Below are 11,657 nucleotides of genomic sequence, written 5' to 3' on the forward strand. Positions count from 1 at the left end.
TCAACAAAATCTTTGCATCGGTATTCCCCAATGTGTCGTCATCCCGTGTAGTTTAGGTTGTCGGGTTGCTAGGTAATGTTGCTGGATGACAGCAGCAGCTTGACGGAACGATAGTCCAACCCTCATGTGCTTAACAGCGTGAATACATGAAAGGACAGTCTTAATTTGTAGGCTATGAATACAGAATCAGCGTTCCCAAACGCCCGCAGTGCGGCTGCTACTGAGGCGTCTTCGGCTTCCACTTAAAAAAAAACTCCCTATCAGGTCGTTTACAATGGACTCCTCAATCTCAATTTTTATGACAGAAGACTCTCCTTCGTAGTGAGATAGTACCTGATTCATTTGTGAAGTTTGACTGCAGAAAAAAAAACTTCATGCCGTCACTCAGTGCTTTATATTCTTTCCACTCCGGATTTTGAGCCGTCGTGTTATGCTCTGCGTAGTTTCGTGGTCGATTTGGGGCGTGTAAAAAGCTATTTTGCGTTCACCTTCTTTTGACGTTTACTGGACTCAAAGTACTTTGAATTGACAGCGAATGCATCACACTGCATCGCCGGCGTCTCATCATGATTTTTAGACCATAGTGGAGCGCGTAGGCAGGCTAGAAGGGCATCTTGCACGATGGAGGCTAGAGATGCTCGGCTTCAAACGTCACATCTTTCCTTCGTTTGTTTCTTAAAAATGAAGAGCCGGTTTAATCCGGCCCTTCAGACCTTATTTTCGGCACATTGCCAGTAAACTACGCGAAGTGCGGGATTTAGGAGGTCTGCTTCAACGCGGTCTGTGAAGATGGTGTATGCTATTGCCTCAAACTCCTGGATTATACTCTCAACGAATGGCTACCATAATTATAATGTATAAAAGAGTACATATACAACAAATAAACTTACGAAGCAAACGCCGGATTTCCAATTCCTTACTGAAGGATTACAACTCACTCTGTTCAACAAGTAGTGTCTAGGTGATAAAGATGTTAGAATCGCAGCGTATTCACGTCGTCGCCATCTGGCCTTGTACATGTGTACATACATACATGCCACAATGGTATCTCCAGCTGGCCACTCTTGCTAATGTAGAGGTATTCTCGTTGCAATTTTCACGGGTACGCAGTTGCCTCTCCAGACGTGCTATTCGCTGTTCCCGTTGTAGTTAGTGGAACCTAGTCGAAAGCGTATAAATCAGCGGCAGCAGGGACACGAGAAAATCAATATACACGCCGCTACAGAAACCATTTGTCTGCTGTGCTGTGCGCAAACATGGCAGGAGTTACGAACTCGATAATCTTGTCTTTCGCAGGCTCGACAAACCGAACGCTATGTCCTCGCGAGCGTGTTGAGAACAGACGCAAACGCCGTTGCAACGAGTTGTAGCGACAATATGTTTTTTTTTTCAAATTGATTGCTTCCAGCTTATAAAAACGCTGAAAATTTGAAATATCAATATCCTGTTGCTCACAATTTCCAAAGGCCACGAAAAAAAACTCAAAAAATAATTTCGAAGTTTCACTTGTAAAGATTATTTCCAAGCCATATGCAAATTTAAAATAATGAATGGTACGCAAGGTTTGGATGTTTTATAGTAATCAAAGATTTTGATGTATTCACAACCAACGTTACTGTACGCATTCTCTGAGCTGGTGAATACCATAATACAAGTCAGTTGGGCTGTTTGCGTATCGTGTTCGCTCAAAATGTAGTTTTGCAAAAAGTGAGCGGCCATGGTTACAATTCCACTGCCAACACTCCGTGCCTCAGAATCATTATATAATCGAATTATGATTTTCTTGAGATTCTGAAAAGTAATAATATGAGAACTGCTTATCCACTTCTCTAAAAATTCGACATTTCAACAGTAAAACCACTATTGTCAATTGAAATAAGGCCCAGCTAAAAAATAATCTATATTTGTTCGGAGCTAGAAATACGTGTAGTTGTGCGTAGTCGTCCAGTCTTCAGTGAATCACCACTTTTGAGGCAAGACGCAATGCAAAGCTGCTCGTTTGGTGCTACCAGAAAGACAAATACAGCAATTGTCCCCACGGTGAAGAAAGCGGATGCCACCACCGCTCAAACTGCTTCTCGCATGACGTTTTGGAGACAGCTAGAAGAGAAATGGAACCGAATCCAAGTTGGTCGACAGGGATCGTACTCTATCGAGCGTCTCATGAGTCTGGAGCATTACTGCAACACGACATCGTGGACTCGAGTTATTCTGGTCTGTGTACTGACGCCAGTCCCTGCTCTTTCGGTAGCATTGATGCTTGAATGTCTTCCGTTAAATTCACCGTCCGAAGGGTGGGCTGCAAACTGGATGTTTTGGCTTCGGTTGGCGTTAACTCATGTGGTGGTTGGCTTTAATGTATTCTCACAGATGACAGTATTCGTTCCGGGTCTGAATTTCACATTTTGCAAGCAGTTTATCGTAACTATAGGCGGTGCTATTGGCCTGGTCGGCGCTGGTATTCTAGCAGCTAACACTATCGGATTTCCTGTGCCCCTCTTGATGCAATTTGGAACTATTCCGACAGGGATAGCCACGTCAATAATGCTGCGACTTGTCATTGGACCTGTTATCTTCACTAGTGGTTCTCCCATCACGATTCATTTGAAACGATTCTACCGCGCAATTCTCGCATTTATGACCCTGATCGGGATATATCCTCTGTTCAAGGTGCTCTATGACTTTGTTCCCGTTGGTTATCGAGGTATCATTGTTCTCGTTTTGCCGGTATGGAGATTCGCCGCAAAGCACTTTATCGTGTACGCTATTCGTGACCTGGAAGACTTAATACCAGAAGCTGTAGCATCTTTGGTTGATTTTTTCAGCTCGCTCTTTGTATCGGTGTGCATGTCATCCTCAGGGCCGTTGTACTTGTCTATGATGTTCATCGCAAGCGATCTCGGGCAAATTTTATTGGAGATGCGTGAATTGAGTGAAAATGCCCACGTGTTGCTACAAATTATTCAACAAGAGCAGACTGGGTCGACAAATCAGCAAAACACGTCAAAATTATTATCGACAATTCTCGACATTCTAAAAGAACCTGGAGCTTTGCGGGCCAAGTCATTGAAAGCAGTGCGGCTGTGGGCCTGTCTGCCTCATCCTCTAACACCACAACAAACTGAACAACTTCTTAATCTAGAATCAGCATGCACCAACGATCAGTGGGAGAGACTGTCAAGCGACAGGATGAAGCGAAGTTCGGTGCAGACGATGCAAAATGTGTTCAAAACAAAGATATCTATTGTGCCGACTCCAAATCTAGAACCGGAAACATTCTCACCGACAACCGCAGACATAATCGAAGCAAAGAATTTTCATACGATTGGCTCGAGGTCGGGTACAAAGAGATCCAAACAGTTGGTCTTACAAGGATTACAACTACTCTTTCATTGTGAATATCTCGAACTGGTTGAGTACGTCGAGTGCATCATCCCTATAGTTTACGTGGTGTACAAATCTGTTCTGGAACAGCTGCCGAATGTTGTCTACTATCCTGGTGGTGCGGGCAATTGGGGCATAGCAACTGTGGTGAACATTCTGGTGCTGGCGGTGTTGGAGGTTATTTCTCTCGTTTTCCTCCATCAGTTTTTGCAGCACAAGTTTGCTTTTTCTGCAATGCACCAGCTTGCGTTCGCACTGGAAACTCACGTCTATTTGGTTCAGATGAAACTTTTTACGGGTGCCCTTCTTCTTATACCCTTTGAACTAAAGCATTTCGGTAGGTTTTCTTACATGATAATTTGCTTGGAGCCCTTACCAAATGTCGATATCTGCGCTTGTTAGGTGCCGACTTCAGTTTTCGATTCGGATGGCTCCGCGACAAATAAACGTGGGAGGCTGAGGTAAAATTTAAAGTTTTGTCTTTCATTTTTTTAAGTACAACAATTAGACATTTTATTGTTGTAAAACCGAAAGTTGTTCTAAAACAATAAATAATTTCTCCATGGTCGCATGGAACGAATCAAATGCAGTTCTGAAACCAATATGGTTATAACAAGGATGTTCGCAGGTGCAGACCATGAGATCGAGCTGTATTGGTTTCGTTTTCCTTGACGTATCACCGTCTCATGAGGTCGTGGCACTGACCTGATCTCCTAGTTCATTTTTAACATCGCACAAGTCCTGACTACCGCATACCAACGCTCCAAGTCGTCAAGTCCAGTATGGATCAGCCGGACATCTCTAGTGCTGACGGCCTACTAGCCGATGGTATACTTGCTATGCATGAGAACTTGGCTGTCGCAATCGAGAGTGCACTGGGCAGACCAATTCCAGAAGTGGAAATATGCTTCAGCGACTTGCACATTTCGGCACGTCTACCGCTGGCCAAACCAGGATCAGAAGGACCCCAAGTACCCACGATTTGGACTCAAGTCAAACGGGGAGTAATGAAGTGTTTCACCAAGCAAGACACGGCCGAGAAGGAGATCTTGCGTGGTATCACTGGCGTCTTCAAACCAACTAGCATCACGTTGGTACTGGGACAACCTGGTTCAGGCAAATCGTCACTGCTCAAGATACTAAGTGGCCGCTTTCCCATAAACAAAACCATCGAAATGTCCGGTGAAATCACGTACAATGGCGTGCAGCGATCCGAGGTTTTGGCTCGCTTGCCACGGTTTATAGCGTATACGAACCAAAAGGACGATCACTATCCGCAACTCACGGTACAGGAGACGTTCGAGTTCGCTCAACGTTGTTGTGGAGGTGCCAAACTGGAGCCATGGGTGCTCAAAGCTCTCGCAACGTGCAAAGGAGAGCATCGAGAACGTGCTGTCAAACTCGTAACAGCGCAACACCAGTTCGCTGCAGATCTCCGAGTGAAAACGCTTGGCTTAGATCGATGCAAAGACACCATCGTAGGCAACGCCATGATCCGTGGAGTGTCAGGAGGCGAACGCAAACGCGTTACCACTGGAGAAATGACGTTCGGCCGCAAGCGAGCACTGCTACTGGACGAGATCAGCACCGGCCTTGACGCTGCGACCACGTACGATATCGTCAACGCGCTCAAAAGCTTGACTCGAAACTTGAAACATAACATCGTGGTGTCTCTGCTGCAGCCGCCACCCGAAGTGTTCAACCTCTTCGATGACATCCTGATCATGAATGACGGTCACATCATGTACCATGGTCCGCGTGAGCAAGTGCAGGAGTACTTTGAGACCCTCGGTTTCCACTGTCCTCCTCGCAAAGATGTGGCGGACTTTCTACTTGATCTTGGAACCGAGAAGCAACACGATTACACTAGCGGTGACTCCAAGGATGCTAACATCCCATTCGAGGCTGTGGAGTTTGCAGAGCGCTTCCGTCAGTCCACAATATTCCAAAATACGTTGACATACATGAGAACGCGTTCAACGCACAAGTCGGATGTGTTTGATCCGATCCAGGACCCGTGCGTGTTTCGACAGTCGTTTCTCGAAGACCTTAGCACGGTATTTCGTCGTCAATGGAAGATCAAGCTTCGTGACAGGACCTTCCTCATGGGACGTTGCTTTATGGTCCTGGTTATGGGTCTGCTCTACGGGTCCGTGTTCTGGCAAATGAACGATGTCAACAGTCAGTTGATCCTCGGTCTGTTGTTCTCGTGTACCTTGTTCCTCTCGATGGGGCAGGCAGCTCAACTGCCGACGTTCATGGGGGCTCGCAGTGTGTTCTACAAGCAACGCGGGGCCAATTTCTTCCGATCGCTGGCTTATGTTTTGGCCTCGTCACTGACACACATCCCGTTCGCCATCTTGGAGACTATACTCTTTGGCGCGATTGTCTACTGGATGGGAGGCTACGTAGCTCTCGCGGACAGGTTCATTTCTTTTCTATTCACACTTTTCCTATGTCAAATGTGGTTCACGGCCTACTTCTTCTTCCTGTCGGCTGCTTCTCCCAGTATCACCATTGCTCAACCGGTTATGATGGTCTCCATTCTTTTCCTCATGCTGTTCGGCGGGTTCCTGTTACGGAAGACAGACATCCCGGATTATCTTATCTGGTTCTACTGGATCGACTCGGTAGCGTGGAGTATTCGTTCCCTCAGTGTCAACCAGTACCTGGCACCCAAATTCGACGTCTGTGTGTACCGTGACATCGATTACTGCTCTCGTTACGGAACTACATTCGGTAAGTATAGCCTCAAACTCTCTGGGTTACCAACAGAAGAAATCTGGATCTACTTTGGATGGCTCTACTTTATCGTCGGGTACATTGTTCTCGTTCTAGCAGCACATCTCGTACTCGAGTATAAACGTTATGAAAGTCCCGAGAGCACGACAGTGGTGCAAGCGGATCTCGATGTCAAAGAGGGGCATTCAGATACCAAGCCAAATACCGATATCGGATCGGCCACAGTTCCAGAAGATGTCGCCGTCTCGATCACCACTCCAAGGAAAAGTGCTGTACCTGTTACGTTAGCTTTCCAAGATCTATGGTACTCTGTGCCCATGCCTGGTGGTAAGAAAGGAGAAGACATTGATCTGCTTCAAGGTGTCTCTGGTTTTGCCAAACCTGGAACTATGACTGCACTCATGGGATCATCTGGAGCCGGTAAGACTACACTCATGGACGTCATCGCAGGACGAAAGACGGGGGGTAAAATACGTGGCAAAATCCTGTTAAACGGGTACCCAGCCAACGACCTCGCCATCCGCAGAAGCACGGGTTATTGTGAGCAAATGGACATCCACTCAGAGTCTGCAACAATTCGAGAAGCGCTAGTCTTCTCAGCAATGCTACGACAAAGTGCTAGTGTCTCAACAAAGGAAAAGATGGAGTCAGTAGACGAATGTATCACGTTGTTAGAACTCGGTCCTATTGCAAACAAGATCATTCGCGGGTCCTCCACCGAGCAGATGAAGCGTCTGACTATCGGCGTTGAGCTCGTTGCACAGCCCAGTATCATCTTCATGGATGAACCTACTAGTGGTTTGGATGCACGGTCGGCTAAGCTCATCATGAATGGAGTGCGCAAGATCGCTACCTCTGGAAGAACAATCGTGTGTACCATCCACCAACCGAGCTCTGAAGTCTTTAGTTACTTCGATTCCCTGCTGCTCCTTCGACGTGGTGGACGGATGGTGTTTTTCGGAGACCTTGGCAAAGACTCGAGCAACCTTATCAAGTACTTTGAAGCAGTACCAGGAGTGACTCCGATCGAGCCTGGATACAACCCCGCGACGTGGATGCTCGAGTGCATTGGAGCCGGCGTTGGAGCTGCTTCTCGTACTGATATGGACTTTGCAGAGTTCTTCTCGAAAAGTGATCTATACGATAGTATGGAGAAAGATCTTAGCCAAGACGGAGTACTTCGGCCCTCTCCAGATCTTCCTGAGCTAAAGTTTTCCAAGCAATTCGCGTCGACTAGAACGACGCAATTTAAGTTACTGTGTTGTCGATTCTTCTACATGTACTGGCGAACACCGACGTACAACCTTACGCGCTTGATGGTCAGTGTGATGCTTGGTGCAATCTTCGGTATCATCTACCAGGCTACCGACTACACTACGTTCACAGGGGCCAACGCAGGTGTCGGACTCGTTTTCGTCAGTACCGTCTTCTTGGGAATCATTGGCTTCAACAGTGTGATGCCTGTCGCGGCCGATGAACGGACAGCGTTTTACCGTGAACGAGCATCCGAGACGTACCACGCGTTGTGGTACTTTATCGCCGGTACACTGGTTGAGATCCCATATGTGCTGTTGTCTGCTCTCGCCTTCACCATTATCTTCTTCCCGAGCGTTGGATTTACAGGGTTTGGAACGTTCGTCAGCTACTGGCTCGTGGTCTCTCTGAACGCACTGCTCTTCGTGTACTTTGGTCAGCTGTTAGTATTCGCGTTGCCTAGTGTAGCTGTGGCATCGATTGCTGGCGCACTGCTCAGCTCCATCTTTATGCTGTTCGCAGGCTTCAATCCGCCAGCGAATAATATCGCGATAGGCTACAAGTGGATCTACTACATCTCGCCACCGACGTACAGTATTGCAACTCTCGTTGCAATGGTCTTTGCTGACTGCCCCGAAGGAACCACTAACAACCTGGGCTGTCAAGTATTGAGGAACGCACCACCCACCGTCGGCAGCATATCTCTTAAGCAGTACGTGGAACACGCCTTCGACATGAAATCGGACTATATACCCAGGAACGTCGTGATCCTGGGTATTCTCATTGTGGCGTTTCGACTGTTGGCGTTGCTCTCACTACGCTACATCAGTCACCTCAAACGGTAACAAAGAAGAAGAAGAAAATGCCATTGACAAAGAAAACAAGAGTTTGTTTAGTCTGCTTTGGCGACAGTCAACCAATCTGGAAATTTACTTTAGCTATCATTTCTTCATGCTGTGCAGCTTCTGTTGCAGCTCCGCCAGAGCGAATGCTGCGGGTGCGAAGCAGGCGCAGGAGATGCGCTTACAAAGGAAGGCCCAGCCTTCGAAACGTAGGAGAGTGAATTCCTGCTAAAAAAAAGTTTTACTGGGCAAAGCACGATTTTGTTTATTAAACCACAAGGGATTTGTGCTGGTAGTGCTGAGTAAAAGCACTACATGATCTAGTATATCGTCTGCGACTTACACTGGCAACATGCATAATGTTTGCCTAGCCAGCAATGTGAAACAGCCAGAAAGCTGTGGTATCTTTCGTTTCCGGAAAAAAATTACAGTACACATGGAATCTTTTTCTCCAATTGTCCCCGATATTTCCAACCAAGTCGTATACTGAAAGGTGGAGAATCTTACATTCCATCAGACTTGCTCTAAGCTGGCTTTTTCTTGGTAACTGCGGTAGCTCCAAGGGAACCTCTACTGCTGCGGCTCCGAACAGGCCGAATTCAAATTACCTACTTTTTACCAACCAGTACGAACATGAGAAAACCCGCAACGGCAAGAAATTTTCGTAAACTTGGTGTCTTGAGTTGTCTGGTTGAACTCGAGGTAGTCGGGCGATGACAGCTACAGTATTCACGCAATTAGTGCATGTTCGTAATTAGCGTCATACGCGAATTAGTGTCACCTATATTTCACGACACTTTTCAGGTGAATCTGACGCCTCAATGTCGAATCTCGACGTTTGCAATCGCTGATTGTGCCTGTAAGTTGTGCGTAGGCAGAGTTTGTCTATGCTGATTGGTTTTCGCGGCTGCATGGGTCAAATTGCCCATACCTTCTTCTTCTTTTTAATTGGCAAGATACGCAAGCGTATAATCGTCTCCATGCATGACTGCGGCATATACTACGTATGACGCGTCACCCAGACAGTCCCCAACGAAAAACTTCAGCAACGACCCATTTGCCAATCTTGTCAGTTTGCGAAGCCTAGCGGTCTAAAAGGAAATTGAGAGTAAGAGGAGGAGCGCCATCCATTCCGTGATTACCATATCCCATCCAACGATACACCGTGCAGTGTTTAACTCCTCAAGTACAAAAAGCACAACCGCTCTTACAAACAAGCAACATGAACAAGCCAATAGACGTTTGAACGTTGTTGATTGTGATTGATACCATCTATCTCTCATCAACTTTTTTTTTTCTGCAAGAAGCTGTGGGCGAAAGAGATCTCGTTTGCAATAGTTCATCCCTGACTATCCGTTAGTTGCAGGCAGGATCGCGATTGTATTTGCCACAACGTTTATGGCGATCGTTTCGCTGTGGCAAAGCGTAGGTGCCATCAGCATTAGCAACTTGAGCAAATAGGGCGATGACCACGACAGCAATTTGAATGAAGTTCATATCTGTCGACTTCACGCTTGGCTTCCTCGAGTTCAATTGAAGAATGAACTGCATTAGGAATACGCCGAACCTAAACTGATGATGTGTCTTTTGGTTACGTACAAGGATACCGTAACACTACCGTAAACATTGGTCACGCACAAGGATACCGTAACACTACAATCAGGCGCTGTAAGGGATTGCCAGCAGTAGATAGTATAATCCAGTACTATAGTACTTCCACTGCTACTACAGTGACCAGTAAATCTAAAACTATTGGATTACTACTACTACAGTAAGCAATAATTTGCGCAAGCACTGATGTAGTACTATTCAGTACTACAAGGCTATTGGATCAGGAATGACATGCTAAGTTCGATTTAGTGTCTTCAGTGGAGGACAAAACGGTGGTTTGTGGTGCTCCAATTGTTACAATGGCGCCAAGCACATCAGAATCATAGAATCAAGTGTTAACGAACAGCCTTTTGCAGTAGTGCCTTGGGTATGTAGCCTGCACCAAGCGATGGATTCGAATCTAACGGAAGATAAAAACGCCAAACTGTAATTGCTGGCGCTTCGAGGCGCTTTCCAAATATATTGATATCGCTCGCTGGTTTCACGATTCTGATAGTGATCTTTTCCTGGGTAACAGCTCGTCCAACGTGATGCAGGAGCGCGTGTTTCCATTGTGAATTTTGTCATGAGCTCGGTACGCACGAGGAGCGGACAAGGAGCAAGCCGAACTACAAGTGCTGATGAATCGTGGCATGAGCGAGATTCGATAAATGGAGGCTGCTGATGGTGTTGAAGATATCGAGTGCGCAGATGAAGATTACAGTATAAGACAGTAATTAATTGTACTGTGTTGCTGTTACTGTAGTAATTTATAATTTAAGAGGAGATTACTGCTACAACAAGTACGTCACGGCGAGGATTTACCTCGTTACAGCCAGTTATCACTAAAATCGCTATTACTGGCAATCCCTGACCGTAAGCAAACTATTGGTACAACCGGGGGAGGGGCTTCTACAACACAAAGACTGTAGTTTACGGTATTTCAATGCGTAAGCAACATGGGTGGGTTTTGTTCCGATAAGATAAGTATCATCAAGACCAAGGGCATTTACAGGTATGGTGAATGGACAGAGAGAGCGAGAGAGAGAGAGAGAGAGAGAGAGAGAAGTTACGCCTATTCACCAGTTATCCTAGTTCATAGATTCTTGCTGATTACATTATGGTGAATGGAATAGTAACGAACAATTAACCTTGAAGTAGCATTGAAACTGGGATTTAGATACCGTAAACCACGGTATCTGGCTCACCGCAACACTGTAAAAAAAATTAAAAATCGAGAACAGTAAAGTGCGAGTACGAGTTGGTCTCATTACTACACCTTTACATGTACAGTATTGCGAAGCTACAATTCGTCCTTGACGCCCCCTGATAAGCCTGTAGCATCACTAACAGTTTATGAGCTAAAACAGCTTGTACCATTAACCCCTTGAACCCGAGGTAGTACTGTACCCCCTGACAGCCTAAGCCCTAGGTAGCTTAACGTGTACCTGCAGGAAAGGGTTTCCATACTGAAGTCTTGATGTTTTGCTATCGTGTATAGAGGATAAGCGCAGGCTAAACCTAATCCATGATGGGCATCTCGCTGTTTATCTAGTACAGTCGTGCACCTCCAATTCGGTACCGGTATCAGTCGATACCCTGTCAGATTTTATGATTACGCGAATCGGATGCGCAATTACCTATGCCCATCACCACCCTAGCAATTAACTTCAACAGTTTTCCCCTCCTCGGGGAGGGATGACATGCCGCATCGATCTGATTTTAAATTTTGGAGCGGACGTCTTCATACAAATAAACACTTTATTTTTTTTACCGCCAAAGACAACGGGACATCGCCCTTCCTCCTACATGTCGCTAACTCTAGCACAAAAGCAGTCTTTGTGC

General features: G+C 46.1%; 3 protein-coding genes across 3 annotated transcripts; 2 read left to right on the top strand and 1 right to left on the bottom strand.

Moving 5' to 3' along the window:
• Window positions 1-1,980: 1,980 nt before the first annotated feature.
• Window positions 1,981-3,927, top strand: PPTG_09862 (hypothetical protein; the record flags this gene model as incomplete). The annotated part of the gene is made up of 2 exons (XM_008905649.1): window positions 1,981-3,660; window positions 3,919-3,927. The coding sequence occupies exons 1-2, from the start codon at window positions 1,984-1,986 to the stop codon at window positions 3,925-3,927; spliced, it is 1,686 nt and encodes a 561-aa protein (XP_008903897.1). The 5' UTR covers window positions 1,981-1,983.
• A 239-nt stretch (window positions 3,928-4,166) lies between these two features.
• PPTG_09863 (hypothetical protein) lies at window positions 4,167-8,225 on the top strand (the record flags this gene model as incomplete). Its single annotated transcript, XM_008905650.1, has 1 exon — window positions 4,167-8,225. The coding sequence occupies one exon, from the start codon at window positions 4,167-4,169 to the stop codon at window positions 8,223-8,225; it is 4,059 nt and encodes a 1,352-aa protein (XP_008903898.1).
• Window positions 8,226-8,837: 612 nt separating this feature from the next.
• Window positions 8,838-9,219, bottom strand: PPTG_22698 (hypothetical protein; the record flags this gene model as incomplete). The annotated part of the gene is made up of 2 exons (XM_008905819.1): window positions 8,838-8,942; window positions 9,154-9,219. The coding sequence occupies 2 exons, from the start codon at window positions 9,217-9,219 to the stop codon at window positions 8,838-8,840; spliced, it is 171 nt and encodes a 56-aa protein (XP_008904067.1).
• Between the last annotated feature and the right edge of the window lie 2,438 nt (window positions 9,220-11,657).

Source organism: Phytophthora parasitica, assembly GCF_000247585.1.
Source record: "Phytophthora parasitica INRA-310 unplaced genomic scaffold supercont2.21, whole genome shotgun sequence".
Lineage (NCBI taxonomy): Eukaryota > Oomycota > Peronosporomycetes > Peronosporales > Peronosporaceae > Phytophthora > Phytophthora nicotianae.